This window comes from Streptopelia decaocto (assembly GCF_964273445.1).
Source record: "Streptopelia decaocto genome assembly, contig: HAP1_SCAFFOLD_217, whole genome shotgun sequence".
NCBI classification, from domain to species: domain Eukaryota; kingdom Metazoa; phylum Chordata; class Aves; order Columbiformes; family Columbidae; genus Streptopelia; species Streptopelia decaocto.
In genome coordinates this window covers 34800-49937 of record NW_028116145.1, presented here as the reverse complement: position 1 = coordinate 49937, position 15138 = coordinate 34800, and the positions used below count along the sequence as shown (strand labels likewise).

General features: G+C 42.7%; 1 protein-coding gene across 1 annotated transcript in view; it reads left to right on the top strand.

Annotated features, from left to right (window-relative positions):
• The window catches only part of LOC309452340 (uncharacterized protein), a gene marked incomplete at its 5' end in the record, with an annotated part of 75477 nt that overhangs the window by 35015 nt on the left and 25324 nt on the right, over nucleotides 1-15138 (top strand). Inside the window, 10 exons of the mRNA XM_082076980.1 lie at nucleotides 1169-1224; nucleotides 2192-2303; nucleotides 3952-3980; nucleotides 4083-4149; nucleotides 6769-6824; nucleotides 7794-7905; nucleotides 9555-9583; nucleotides 9686-9752; nucleotides 12372-12427; nucleotides 13395-13506. Coding sequence (XP_081933106.1) covers nucleotides 1169-1224; nucleotides 2192-2303; nucleotides 3952-3980; nucleotides 4083-4149; nucleotides 6769-6824; nucleotides 7794-7905; nucleotides 9555-9583; nucleotides 9686-9752; nucleotides 12372-12427; nucleotides 13395-13506 — 696 coding nt within the window. The remainder of the gene's footprint in view (nucleotides 1-1168; nucleotides 1225-2191; nucleotides 2304-3951; nucleotides 3981-4082; nucleotides 4150-6768; nucleotides 6825-7793; nucleotides 7906-9554; nucleotides 9584-9685; nucleotides 9753-12371; nucleotides 12428-13394; nucleotides 13507-15138) is intronic.

The following is a 15138-nucleotide window of genomic DNA, read 5'->3' as shown; positions in this document are numbered from 1 at the left end:
CAAGTGTTAAGAAGTACATGTGACAATTTCCTTCCAACTTTTATGGTTGGCTTTTGGTTTAAGCAATTTAGATGGCTTCAGCAAAGCATCACAGTTCCTGCGGCACAAAGCTGTATGACTCTAAAAGGCCTGAATGCCATCCTTCACAAGTTTATTTCATAAATCTGGAAAAAAGGTGCAGTATCTTGCACAACTGAGTGTTCAATGAGAGATTAGATTTCCCGATCTATTTACTTTGTTACTACTCATCAGAACTTATTGAAATATGTTTTTGGGTCAAGAGTGTTGGGTCAGCTTGGATCAGTAGTGTTGTTCCTATCTTTTCTGTATAGAAGAGTAGCTGCTTTGCACTGTCATCTGCACAAAATCACTATGGAAGACAATTGATGAGGAGGGAAATCTCAGAGGAGAGAGGAGTGGTAAAGGCTCATTGGAGAGAGCACTAGAAGTCACATGAGTGAATCCTGAGTCAGTTTTACCTAATGGAGTAGCTTAAAAGAGCTAAATGAAGATAGTCGCATCTGGCCAGGAACCCACTGAGACTGAACCTTTTGTTTGTCTGGTAGAGAAGAGATTTGGATGTTAATCCCCTAAGATAGAAACAACTTTTGCGTGTTTGGCGTGTGTTGGAGCTGTGAGCCCATACTCTGTGTTTCAGTGGCAATGCTGAGGTGTTGAGCGTCTGGGAAGGTGCAGGGTAACACCCCTCTGTCCAGGAAGAGCTTTCTTGGTGGCGCTACAAAACGCGCGTTGTTGCTTCATGATTTTAGTGTGAGGGTGTTTTGGACAGTGTTTCTACATTACCTCCTGTGCAGCGGAAAGCAGTAGTAAGTGCCAGATTCTGGTTCTGTAGGCTGGAGAGCGGGTGACCTAAACTCTGTATCTCACCGGACTGCAGCATGCAGGAGTGTCTTCCTGAATTGGGCTGGGTGTTGCTTGTAGCTGTGTCAGCTGTTGTGCATATCCATCTTCTGCTGGAAAGGAGGCAAGAGGAGGTGGCAGTGAAAAGGAAATACCATGATGTGACCAGGCGTGAAGAAACACTCTCTTCTTAGGTTGTCCTTAGCAAGAGAACCACTGCGCATCTTTTGGATGCAGGGCTTGACCGACGGGGAAAAGCAGAGTGAACTAAAACCACTCAGTGTCTCACTTGTTACCTCATTTATAGGTGCCCTGCCAGCCGAGGGAGCAGAGGAAGATAATGATTCTCCCTGGGATTCCGAGGTACTGTCTGTGGAAGACTCAGGGGTCCCCACCAGAAGGGGTGCATGGAGGGGAGGAGTAAGATCCAGAAGCACTTGAGAGCTTGCTGTTGCCTTGAGCCCTAACACTGATAAGGCTCGTCTCTTCTACTGCTTCTACTCCATGTTTGTAACCAGGGCCTGGCAGGATTGTTGCTTTTTCACCATGCAGCCCTGTTCTGCTGACCTGGTCAGCGATTTTCCTTAGGGTCTATAACCTAGACGGTTAGCTGCTTCTGATCAGATTCCCTCTACCTTTTGGAGGTGTACTGCAGCCCTTTTTGGAAGTCGGGTTAAACAGAGATACCGCACATCCTGGCTGTATGTGCCCTTTTAGTTCTGTCTGTGGTAATAGGCGGGCTAGAAGAAAATAAGCAGGGTCTGTAGCTAACCCCCTCTGGCTTTGCTTGTGAGAAATAAAAACAAACTCTTTCCTACCCCCTTCTTAAAAATACAGGACTAAGGACTAAATTATTTCTTTCCGTTTTTTTTTTGGGGGGGGGGTAGCCTGAGTTTCTGTAAGCTCTGCCTTGCTAGTCTTCATTCAATCCAAATTGGCCTTGTGACTGGGAGTATCGATGTATTCCGTCACCATGCAGGATACGTGCCTAAGAAACATAAGCAGAAACTTGAATGTCAGCTACTAGTTCAGTACAGAAGTTGGATCACCACAGACCTGCAGCTATTGGTTCGCAACCCACATCTTGAGTTGCCATGTTAGTTTTCCTTTCTGGCTGTCCAGTTTCTCAGTGTGACAGAACAGTTTAGATGAGTTGTCAGGTTTTTGCCTAAGACCTGAAAACACACACAATCTTGGTGTGTCCTTTCCTGGGGTCTTATAAAAGGTTTTTGTACCTCTAATATACTTGATACCATGCTGTACAAGTTGGCTTTTTGCGTAGAAATGAGTTGAAAATGCATTTGTACCAATTGTCACGCATATGTTTTAGATTATAGAGTCGAATTGTGAAGGTCTGAGGGAAGTATCGTCCGGTGTGTTTCTCCCAGCTGCAGACAGACAAGGAATATACTCCAAGATTGTCTCCGAGGAATGCAACAACGGTAACTTCCTGGGGGACTAGATGTTTGTCTGTAGGCATTTATAGACTAAAGTGAACTTTTATCAGTGTCTGTCTTAGCAATGCTGTTCCGATGTGGGTGCATGCTATAGCAATGAAGTGCTTACTGTTTGAATTAACACCAGTAATCATAGCGCTTGCTGGCCACTTTGTAAAGGAAGTTGTCTTGTTTGCATTCTGTGTGTTCTTTGGACGTGTTTGTATTTTTTTGGATTCAGGTTCTTGTTGCATGATGATGAAAGTGTATGTGTTTTAGGACTGACCTGCCTGAACACTTAAACGTTACTGGATGCTAACGCATAGGAAGAAAGCTGTGATCTGGCTAAACATTTTTACCCCCAGCTTAATTTTTGATAGCTTTCTGTTTCGCTTTGCCTAGGAGCTAAAATGGGACCGAAAGTTCAGGTTTTGTTGCTAAGGGTTTCTGCCTGTGTTTTGTGATACTGTCTCCCTAGCATCTTGAGCATAGGATGGTAGGGAAGTTTTGCTCTTGGGGTAGAACTCTTTCCAGAAGAACTTCTCCTTTACCAGGTGGTTTGTCGATCCTGCTTCTAGGATAGGTACAATAGGACAACTGAAGAAGCTAATCCAGTTTGAGTTTAGTAAGCTAGAAGCAAAACTTGACAAGCTCCTGGGAGCTTCTAAATCGACTTGTTGAGTAGTTGTCATGGAAGTCTGCTTTGTGTGATTCCACTAAGGCAAATTTAAAATCCCTGTGGGAAGGGGGTGGAAGGTCATTATGGTGATCTTTCGAAGGTTTTCCATAGTGCTAGACCACCAAGTGAAGTGAAATCAAATACCGTTTGCTTTTAATATTTTTTTTTTGATCCAAAAGTTTTGCTGTGGAGCCGTTCTTAGTAACACTTCACGGACTCATTTCATGCGAGGACTCAAACTCAAAGAATTAAGCAGAGGATTTGAGAAACATAGGTGGGCCAGTAGATTGTGTGGGTTTGGAAATGATTTAATGCTGGACAACATTTAAGGAAAAAAAAGTATTTGGAACTATACTACAAATGCAGATGACAACCAAACAACATTTGTTTGTTTCCTTGCAAGCTAAACCAGAACAATTTGATGCGAACTAGCTCGATTTTCTTTTTTCTTTTTTTTTTTCCTTTTGCTGAATGACACATGTGAGGTTTCTGTGTCTGCACCCATGCTTGCCGTGTCCCATCAATGGAAAGGAAAATACTCCTTCACACAAACCACTTGCAGAATTGCAGTCGTAGCGCTGCTGCGCTGTTTTGTGATCATTCGCTATAGCAGACCGGATTTGGTTTTACAAATAATCCTTTTAGAAAACAGGATTCAGCTCCTCAAAAGGACTAAGTATTTTGATTTTGTTCGTTCAACAAGCCCGACCTTATTGCTTCACATGAATTGTCCTAGTTTTGTGATTATTGTTTTTTAAATCCAAGGTGCGTGATGGGAAGTGTGTGGTGTCCATTTCTGGTATAGTCCTACAAATGCTATATGATGAGGCAAATTGAATGTTAGGCATCATACTCTTGATGAAAGAATGCTTTCAACTAATACTTAGCTGTAAACCTGGTGATGTTGAATGGAGTAAAAGAGACCTTCAATTAAATAAAATCTCATTTTTCAAAACATTTTTTTTTAACCTCCAGGCTTTTCAGAGAAACCCAGCAATTTCCAGGTAAGTATTTGTTCATGTCAGATTGGCTACTTGCTGTCCTCATTGAATAGTATGTGGTTACTTTGAAATTGGCCTATTGTCATTGGATTGTGTCTTTTCTAGCTGAAGACTCCAGAATCTGCTTTGGAAGTGAAGGAAACCTCTCCTAAAAAAAGGCAGCAGGAATCAGGTAACGTTTAGTTCATGTGGTTCTGGGTTTAGCTTCATAATCTTTCTGGAGAGGAGTATTTAGTAAAGCATCTGATTGATTTGTTTTGCAGATCTGTTGGAGGAATTAGGTTTAGGAGATGCAGATGATATTGAAGGTATTCATAGCAGTCTCTGTAGTGTTTTGGGTTTTTTTATGGCCAGACACATTGTACTGGCATGTTTTTTTCCTAATACTAAATTAATGGTTCTAGCAAGGTGTTCTGGGAAAAGAAGGTCTACTGAAATACGCCTCTATGCATGTGTGTGCTCCTCCTCTGGTCTGCCATTCAACACTGCAAATACCCTTCCATGATGTGGGCTTCCTCCTCTATACCTGCTGTCATCTCCCCTTTTCAGGGGAGTCCTGAAGTTTGCTTTCCTTCCAGTTTCTCAAAAAAACCCTTCCTGATATTTGTGGTTCCCCGAGCATGTGCCGTAGCTGATTCCGGGCTAGGGATCTGCAATTTAAGCTGTCCAGGTGCTGCAGGTGAGACAGAAAGGATCGTTCTTGGGCTCAGCCGGTAGCTGTACGTAGCAGGAATGATTGCTTCCCTGGCTTTTCTCTACCTGTCTGGCAGTTGCTTTGGAACGTGTAGCAAATACATTCCTTTGAGGCTGGAAACTGCCCAGCAGGTTCAGAGGCAGGGGAAGGAAGCGGGGAAGAGAGACAAGGTGGGAGGAAATGACAGTGTCAGCGTGTTGCCAGGAATTCTCTGTTTTTGGAAACAAGGATAAAAGTGACACAGCTAGTTGGTCCACTAGAAATTGGAGGGAGGATATATGACTTCAGTGGTTTTTTAGTTTCCTTGTTTTAACGTTTATTGATTTCCATATCTACTATTGAGATGAGTTTTTAAGAGTTGCTACATTCAGCTATTGAAAATAGAAATGAGAGAGAGGTGAGCAGATCTGTCAGCAAGTACGTGAACTTGTAACTTTGAAGTATAGAATACAAATGGTTCCAAGCACCTTGGCATCCTCGCTTTAGGGGGATAAAAAAAGTACCATATTTCTTTTGGCAATAATAGAGATTAAACTTCTCCCTAGGAAAAATCTCTCTCTCTCCTCTTGCTCTTCCAGTCCTCCTCTCCACCACCTCTTCCTCTCGCTCTTCTCGTCTCTCTCATGTCTTTGCAGTGGGTAAGCAAGAGCAGGTCCTCTTGTGCCCTTTGTTTTGTGGTGATAGCGTTTTTGTAAGATGCATAGAGGTTTGTTAAAAGTTGTTCAAGCATGAGTGCTGGTTTTGTCTGTATTACACAATAATGTGAGATGTAGCCCCATAGCGGATCGTTACGTTGTATATACGTTTGTATAATATTACAAACACAGAACAACCACCTTTTCGTAGCTCGTTTCGTGTCAGCTACTTTTCTGGTGTGTCTTTATTCATTAGTGCCATGTTAGTGTTTCCCCAGGTGTTATCGTGAAGATCAAGTGTTAAGAAGTACATGTGACAATTTCCTTCCAACTTTTATGGTTGGCTTTTGGTTTAAGCAATTTAGATGGCTTCAGCAAAGCATCACAGTTCCTGCGGCACAAAGCTGTATGACTCTAAAAGGCCTGAATGCCATCCTTCACAAGTTTATTTCATAAATCTGGAAAAAAGGTGCAGTATCTTGCACAACTGAGTGTTCAATGAGAGATTAGATTTCCCGATCTATTTACTTTGTTACTACTCATCAGAACTTATTGAAATATGTTTTTGGGTCAAGAGTGTTGGGTCAGCTTGGATCAGTAGTGTTGTTCCTATCTTTTCTGTATAGAAGAGTAGCTGCTTTGCACTGTCATCTGCACAAAATCACTATGGAAGACAATTGATGAGGAGGGAAATCTCAGAGGAGAGAGGAGTGGTAAAGGCTCATTGGAGAGAGCACTAGAAGTCACATGAGTGAATCCTGAGTCAGTTTTACCTAATGGAGTAGCTTAAAAGAGCTAAATGAAGATAGTCGCATCTGGCCAGGAACCCACTGAGACTGAACCTTTTGTTTGTCTGGTAGAGAAGAGATTTGGATGTTAATCCCCTAAGATAGAAACAACTTTTGCGTGTTTGGCGTGTGTTGGAGCTGCGAGCCCATACTCTGTGTTTCAGTGGCAATGCTGAGGTGTTGAGCGTCTGGGAAGGTGCAGGGTAACACCCCTCTGTCCAGGAAGAGCTTTCTTGGTGGCGCTACAAAACGCGCGTTGTTGCTTCATGATTTTAGTGTGAGGGTGTTTTGGACAGTGTTTCTACATTACCTCCTGTGCAGCGGAAAGCAGTAGTAAGTGCCAGATTCTGGTTCTGTAGGCTGGAGAGCGGGTGACCTAAACTCTGTATCTCACCGGACTGCAGCATGCAGGAGTGTCTTCCTGAATTGGGCTGGGTGTTGCTTGTAGCTGTGTCAGCTGTTGTGCATATCCATCTTCTGCTGGAAAGGAGGCAAGAGGAGGTGGCAGTGAAAAGGAAATACCATGATGTGACCAGGCGTGAAGAAACACTCTCTTCTTAGGTTGTCCTTAGCAAGAGAACCACTGCGCATCTTTTGGATGCAGGGCTTGACCGACGGGGAAAAGCAGAGTGAACTAAAACCACTCAGTGTCTCACTTGTTACCTCATTTATAGGTGCCCTGCCAGCCGAGGGAGCAGAGGAAGATAATGATTCTCCCTGGGATTCCGAGGTACTGTCTGTGGAAGACTCAGGGGTCCCCACCAGAAGGGGTGCATGGAGGGGAGGAGTAAGATCCAGAAGCACTTGAGAGCTTGCTGTTGCCTTGAGCCCTAACGCTGATAAGGCTCGTCTCTTCTACTGCTTCTACTCCATGTTTGTAACCAGGGCCTGGCAGGATTGTTGCTGTTTCACCATGCAGCCCTGTTCTGCTGACCTGGTCAGCGATTTTCCTTAGGGTCTATAACCTAGACGGTTAGCTGCTTCTGATCAGATTCCCTCTACCTTTTGGAGGTGTACTGCAGCCCTTTTTGGAAGTCGGGTTAAACAGAGATACCGCACATCCTGGCTGTATGTGCCCTTTTAGTTCTGTCTGTGGTAATAGGCGGGCTAGAAGAAAATAAGCAGGGTCTGTAGCTAACCCCCTCTGGCTTTGCTTGTGAGAAATAAAAACAAACTCTTTCCTACCCCCTTCTTAAAAATACAGGACTAAGGACTAAATTATTTCTTTCCGTTTTTTTTTTTGGGGGGGGAGGTAGCCTGAGTTTCTGTAAGCTCTGCCTTGCTAGTCTTCATTCAATCCAAATTGGCCTTGTGACTGGGAGTATCGATGTATTCCGTCACCATGCAGGATACGTGCCTAAGAAACATAAGCAGAAACTTGAATGTCAGCTACTAGTTCAGTACAGAAGTTGGATCACCACAGACCTGCAGCTATTGGTTCGCAACCCACATCTTGAGTTGCCATGTTAGTTTTCCTTTCTGGCTGTCCAGTTTCTCAGTGTGACAGAACAGTTTAGATGAGTTGTCAGGTTTTTGCCTAAGACCTGAAAACACACACAATCTTGGTGTGTCCTTTCCTGGGGTCTTATAAAAGGTTTTTGTACCTCTAATATACTTGATACCATGCTGTACAAGTTGGCTTTTTGCGTAGAAATGAGTTGAAAATGCATTTGTACCAATTGTCACGCATATGTTTTAGATTATAGAGTCGAATTGTGAAGGTCTGAGGGAAGTATCGTCCGGTGTGTTTCTCCAAGCTGCAGACAGACAAGGAATATACTCCAAGATTGTCTCCGAGGAATGCAACAACGGTAACTTCCTGGGGGACTAGATGTTTGTCTGTAGGCATTTATAGACTAAAGTGAACTTTTATCAGTGTCTGTCTTAGCAATGCTGTTCCGATGTGGGTGCATGCTATAGCAATGAAGTGCTTACTGTTTGAATTAACACCAGTAATCATAGCGCTTGCTGGCCACTTTGTAAAGGAAGTTGTCTTGTTTGCATTCTGTGTGTTCTTTGGACGTGTTTGTATTTTTTTGGATTCAGGTTCTTGTTGCATGATGATGAAAGTGTATGTGTTTTAGGACTGACCTGCCTGAACACTTAAACGTTACTGGATGCTAACGCATAGGAAGAAAGCTGTGATCTGGCTAAACATTTTTACCCCCAGCTTAATTTTTGATAGCTTTCTGTTTCGCTTTGCCTAGGAGCTAAAATGGGACCGAAAGTTCAGGTTTTGTTGCTAAGGGTTTCTGCCTGTGTTTTGTGATACTGTCTCCCTAGCATCTTGAGCATAGGATGGTAGGGAAGTTTTGCTCTTGGGGTAGAACTCTTTCCAGAAGAACTTCTCCTTTACCAGGTGGTTTGTCGATCCTGCTTCTAGGATAGGTACAATAGGACAACTGAAGAAGCTAATCCAGTTTGAGTTTAGTAAGCTAGAAGCAAAACTTGACAAGCTCCTGGGAGCTTCTAAATCGACTTGTTGAGTAGTTGTCATGGAAGTCTGCTTTGTGTGATTCCACTAAGGCAAATTTAAAATCCCTGTGGGAAGGGGGTGAAAGGTCATTATGGTGATCTTTCGAAGGTTTTCCATAGTGCTAGACCACCAAGTGAAGTGAAATCAAATACCGTTTGCTTTTAATATTTTTTTTTTTGATCCAAAAGTTTTGCTGTGGAGCCGTTCTTAGTAACACTTCACGGACTCATTTCATGCGAGGACTCAAACTCAAAGAATTAAGCAGAGGATTTGAGAAACATAGGTGGGCCAGTAGATTGTGTGGGTTTGGAAATGATTTAATGCTGGACAACATTTAAGGAAAAAAAAGTATTTGGAACTATACTACAAATGCAGATGACAACCAAACAACATTTGTTTGTTTCCTTGCAAGCTAAACCAGAACAATTTGATGCGAACTAGCTCGATTTTCTTTTTTCTTTTTTTTTTCCTTTTGCTGAATGACACATGTGAGGTTTCTGTGTCTGCACCCATGCTTGCCGTGTCCCATCAATGGAAAGGAAAATACTCCTTCACACAAACCACTTGCAGAATTGCAGTCGTAGCGCTGCTGCGCTGTTTTGTGATCATTCGCTATAGCAGACCGGATTTGGTTTTACAAATAATCCTTTTAGAAAACAGGATTCAGCTCCTCAAAAGGACTAAGTATTTTGATTTTGTTCGTTCAACAAGCCCGACCTTATTGCTTCACATGAATTGTCCTAGTTTTGTGATTATTGTTTTTTAAATCCAAGGTGCGTGATGGGAAGTGTGTGGTGTCCATTTCTGGTATAGTCCTACAAATGCTATATGATGAGGCAAATTGAATGTTAGGCATCATACTCTTGATGAAAGAATGCTTTCAACTAATACTTAGCTGTAAACCTGGTGATGTTGAATGGAGTAAAAGAGACCTTCAATTAAATAAAATCTCATTTTTCAAAACATTTTTTTTTTAACCTCCAGGCTTTTCAGAGAAACCCAGCAATTTCCAGGTAAGTATTTGTTCATGTCAGATTGGCTACTTGCTGTCCTCATTGAATAGTATGTGGTTACTTTGAAATTGGCCTATTGTCATTGGATTGTGTCTTTTCTAGCTGAAGACTCCAGAATCTGCTTTGGAAGTGAAGGAAACCTCTCCTAAAAAAAGGCAGCAGGAATCAGGTAACGTTTAGTTCATGTGGTTCTGGGTTTAGCTTCATAATCTTTCTGGAGAGGAGTATTTAGTAAAGCATCTGATTGATTTGTTTTGCAGATCTGTTGGAGGAATTAGGTTTAGGAGATGCAGATGATATTGAAGGTATTCATAGCAGTCTCTGTAGTGTTTTGGGTTTTTTTATGGCCAGACACATTGTACTGGCATGTTTTTTTCCTAATACTAAATTAATGGTTCTAGCAAGGTGTTCTGGGAAAAGAAGGTCTACTGAAATACGCCTCTATGCATGTGTGTGCTCCTCCTCTGGTCTGCCATTCAACACTGCAAATACCCTTCCATGATGTGGGCTTCCTCCTCTATACCTGCTGTCATCTCCCCTTTTCAGGGGAGTCCTGAAGTTTGCTTTCCTTCCAGTTTCTCAAAAAAACCCTTCCTGATATTTGTGGTTCCCCGAGCATGTGCCGTAGCTGATTCCGGGCTAGGGATCTGCAATTTAAGCTGTCCAGGTGCTGCAGGTGAGACAGAAAGGATCGTTCTTGGGCTCATCCGGTAGCTGTACGTAGCAGGAATGATTGCTTCCCTGGCTTTTCTCTACCTGTCTGGCAGTTGCTTTGGAACGTGTAGCAAATACATTCCTTTGAGGCTGGAAACTGCCCAGCAGGTTCAGAGGCAGGGGAAGGAAGCGGGGAAGAGAGACAAGGTGGGAGGAAATGACAGTGTCAGCGTGTTGCCAGGAATTCTCTGTTTTTGGAAACAAGGATAAAAGTGACACAGCTAGTTGGTCCACTAGAAATTGGAGGGAGGATATATGACTTCAGTGGTTTTTTAGTTTCCTTGTTTTAACGTTTATTGATTTCCATATCTACTATTGAGATGAGTTTTTAAGAGTTGCTACATTCAGCTATTGAAAATAGAAATGAGAGAGAGGTGAGCAGATCTGTCAGCAAGTACGTGAACTTGTAACTTTGAAGTATAGAATACAAATGGTTCCAAGCACCTTGGCATCCTCGCTTTAGGGGGATAAAAAAAGTACCATATTTCTTTTGGCAATAATAGAGATTAAACTTCTCCCTAGGAAAAATCTCTCTCTCTCCTCTTGCTCTTCCAGTCCTCCTCTCCACCACCTCTTCCTCTCGCTCTTCTCGTCTCTCTCATGTCTTTGCAGTGGGTAAGCAAGAGCAGGTCCTCTTGTGCCCTTTGTTTTGTGGTGATAGCGTTTTTGTAAGATGCATAGAGGTTTGTTAAAAGTTGTTCAAGCATGAGTGCTGGTTTTGTCTGTATTACACAATAATGTGAGATGTAGCCCCATAGCGGATCATTACGTTGTATATACGTTTGTATAATATTACAAACACAGAACAACCACCTTTTCGTAGCTCGTTTCGTGTCAGCTACTTTTCTGGTGTGTCTTTATTCATTAGTGCCATGTTAGTGTTTCCCCAGGTGTTATCGTGAAGATCAAGTGTTAAGAAGTACATGTGACAATTTCCTTCCAACTTTTATGGTTGGCTTTTGGTTTAAGCAATTTAGATGGCTTCAGCAAAGCATCACAGTTCCTGCGGCACAAAGCTGTATGACTCTAAAAGGCCTGAATGCCATCCTTCACAAGTTTATTTCATAAATCTGGAAAAAAGGTGCAGTATCTTGCACAACTGAGTGTTCAATGAGAGATTAGATTTCCCGATCTATTTACTTTGTTACTACTCATCAGAACTTATTGAAATATGTTTTTGGGTCAAGAGTGTTGGGTCAGCTTGGATCAGTAGTGTTGTTCCTATCTTTTCTGTATAGAAGAGTAGCTGCTTTGCACTGTCATCTGCACAAAATCACTATGGAAGACAATTGATGAGGAGGGAAATCTCAGAGGAGAGAGGAGTGGTAAAGGCTCATTGGAGAGAGCACTAGAAGTCACATGAGTGAATCCTGAGTCAGTTTTACCTAATGGAGTAGCTTAAAAGAGCTAAATGAAGATAGTCGCATCTGGCCAGGAACCCACTGAGACTGAACCTTTTGTTTGTCTGGTAGAGAAGAGATTTGGATGTTAATCCCCTAAGATAGAAACAACTTTTGCGTGTTTGGCGTGTGTTGGAGCTGCGAGCCCATACTCTGTGTTTCAGTGGCAATGCTGAGGTGTTGAGCGTCTGGGAAGGTGCAGGGTAACACCCCTCTGTCCAGGAAGAGCTTTCTTGGTGGCGCTACAAAACGCGCGTTGTTGCTTCATGATTTTAGTGTGAGGGTGTTTTGGACAGTGTTTCTACATTACCTCCTGTGCAGCGGAAAGCAGTAGTAAGTGCCAGATTCTGGTTCTGTAGGCTGGAGAGCGGGTGACCTAAACTCTGTATCTCACCGGACTGCAGCATGCAGGAGTGTCTTCCTGAATTGGGCTGGGTGTTGCTTGTAGCTGTGTCAGCTGTTGTGCATATCCATCTTCTGCTGGAAAGGAGGCAAGAGGAGGTGGCAGTGAAAAGGAAATACCATGATGTGACCAGGCGTGAAGAAACACTCTCTTCTTAGGTTGTCCTTAGCAAGAGAACCACTGCGCATCTTTTGGATGCAGGGCTTGACCGACGGGGAAAAGCAGAGTGAACTAAAACCACTCAGTGTCTCACTTGTTACCTCATTTATAGGTGCCCTGCCAGCCGAGGGAGCAGAGGAAGATAATGATTCTCCCTGGGATTCCGAGGTACTGTCTGTGGAAGACTCAGGGGTCCCCACCAGAAGGGGTGCATGGAGGGGAGGAGTAAGATCCAGAAGCACTTGAGAGCTTGCTGTTGCCTTGAGCCCTAACGCTGATAAGGCTCGTCTCTTCTACTGCTTCTACTCCATGTTTGTAACCAGGGCCTGGCAGGATTGTTGCTTTTTCACCATGCAGCCCTGTTCTGCTGACCTGGTCAGCGATTTTCCTTAGGGTCTATAACCTAGACGGTTAGCTGCTTCTGATCAGATTCCCTCTACCTTTTGGAGGTGTACTGCAGTCCTTTTTGGAAGTCGGGTTAAACAGAGATACCGCACATCCTGGCTGTATGTGCCCTTTTAGTTCTGTCTGTGGTAATAGGCGGGCTAGAAGAAAATAAGCAGGGTCTGTAGCTAACCCCCTCTGGCTTTGCTTGTGAGAAATAAAAACAAACTCTTTCCTACCCCCTTCTTAAAAATACAGGACTAAGGACTAAATTATTTCTTTCCGTTTTTTTTTTGGGGGGGGGGTAGCCTGAGTTTCTGTAAGCTCTGCCTTGCTAGTCTTCATTCAATCCAAATTGGCCTTGTGACTGGGAGTATCGATGTATTCCGTCACCATGCAGGATACGTGCCTAAGAAACATAAGCAGAAACTTGAATGTCAGCTACTAGTTCAGTACAGAAGTTGGATCACCACAGACCTGCAGCTATTGGTTCGCAACCCACATCTTGAGTTGCCATGTTAGTTTTCCTTTCTGGCTGTCCAGTTTCTCAGTGTGACAGAACAGTTTAGATGAGTTGTCAGGTTTTTGCCTAAGACCTGAAAACACACACAATCTTGGTGTGTCCTTTCCTGGGGTCTTATAAAAGGTTTTTGTACCTCTAATATACTTGATACCATGCTGTGCAAGTTGGCTTTTTGCGTAGAAATGAGTTGAAAATGCATTTGTACCAATTGTCACGCATATGTTTTAGATTATAGAGTCGAATTGTGAAGGTCTGAGGGAAGTATCGTCCGGTGTGTTTCTCCCAGCTGCAGACAGACAAGGAATATACTCCAAGATTGTCTCCGAGGAATGCAACAACGGTAACTTCCTGGGGGACTAGATGTTTGTCTGTAGGCATTTATAGACTAAAGTGAACTTTTATCAGTGTCTGTCTTAGCAATGCTGTTCCGATGTGGGTGCATGCTATAGCAATGAAGTGCTTACTGTTTGAATTAACACCAGTAATCATAGCGCTTGCTGGCCACTTTGTAAAGGAAGTTGTCTTGTTTGCATTCTGTGTGTTCTTTGGACGTGTTTGTATTTTTTTGGATTCAGGTTCTTGTTGCATGATGATGAAAGTGTATGTGTTTTAGGACTGACCTGCCTGAACACTTAAACGTTACTGGATGCTAACGCATCAGAAGAAAGCTGTGATCTGGCTAAACATTTTTACCCCCAGCTTAATTTTTGATAGCTTTCTGTTTCGCTTTGCCTAGGAGCTAAAATGGGACCGAAAGTTCAGGTTTTGTTGCTAAGGGTTTCTGCCTGTGTTTTGTGATACTGTCTCCCTAGCATCTTGAGCATAGGATGGCAGGGAAGTTTTGCTCTTGGGGTAGAACTCTTTCCAGAAGAACTTCTCCTTTACCAGGTGGTTTGTCGATCCTGCTTCTAGGATAGGTACAATAGGACAACTGAAGAAGCTAATCCAGTTTGAGTTTAGTAAGCTAGAAGCAAAACTTGACAAGCTCCTGGGAGCTTCTAAATCGACTTGTTGAGTAGTTGTCATGGAAGTCTGCTTTGTGTGATTCCACTAAGGCAAATTTAAAATCCCTGTGGGAAGGGGGTGAAAGGTCATTATGGTGATCTTTCGAAGGTGTTTTCAATAGTGCTAGACCACCAAGTGAAGTGAAATCAAATACTGTAAATACTTTTTACTTTTAATTTTTGTTTTTTGTTTTGATCCAAAAGTTTTGCTGTGGAGCCGTTCTTAGTAAAACTTCACAGACTCATTTCATGCGAGGACTCAAACTCAAAGATTTAAGCAGAGGATTTGAGAAACATAGGTGGGCCAGTAGATTGTGTGGGTTTGGAAATGATTTAATGCTGGACAACATTTAAGGAAAAAAAGTATTTGGAACTATACTACAAATGCAGATGACAACCAAACAACATTTGTTTGTTTCCTTGCAAGCTAAACCAGAACAATTTGATGCGAACTAGCTCGATTTTATTTTTTCTTTTTTTTTTTCCTTTTGCTGAATGACACATGTGAGGTTTCTGTGTCTGCACCCATGCTTGCCGTGTCCCATCAATGGAAAGGAAAATACTCCTTCACACAAACCACTTGCAGAATTGCAGTCGTAGCGCTGCTGCGCTGTTTTGTGATCATTCGCTATAGCAGACCGGATTTGGTTTTACAAATAATCCTTTTAGAAAACAGGATTCAGCTCCTCAAAAGGACTAAGTATTTTGATTTTGTTCGTTCAACAAGCCCGACCTTATTGCTTCACATGAATTGTCCTAGTTTTGTGATTATTGTTTTTTAAATCCAAGGTGCGTGATGGGAAGTGTGTGGTGTCCATTTCTGATATAGTCCTACAAATGCTATATGATGAGGCAAATTGAATGTTAGGCATCATACTCTTGATGAAAGAATGCTTTCAACTAATACTTAGCTGCAAACCTGGTGATGTTGAATGGAGTAAAAGAGACCTTCAATTAAATAAAATCAC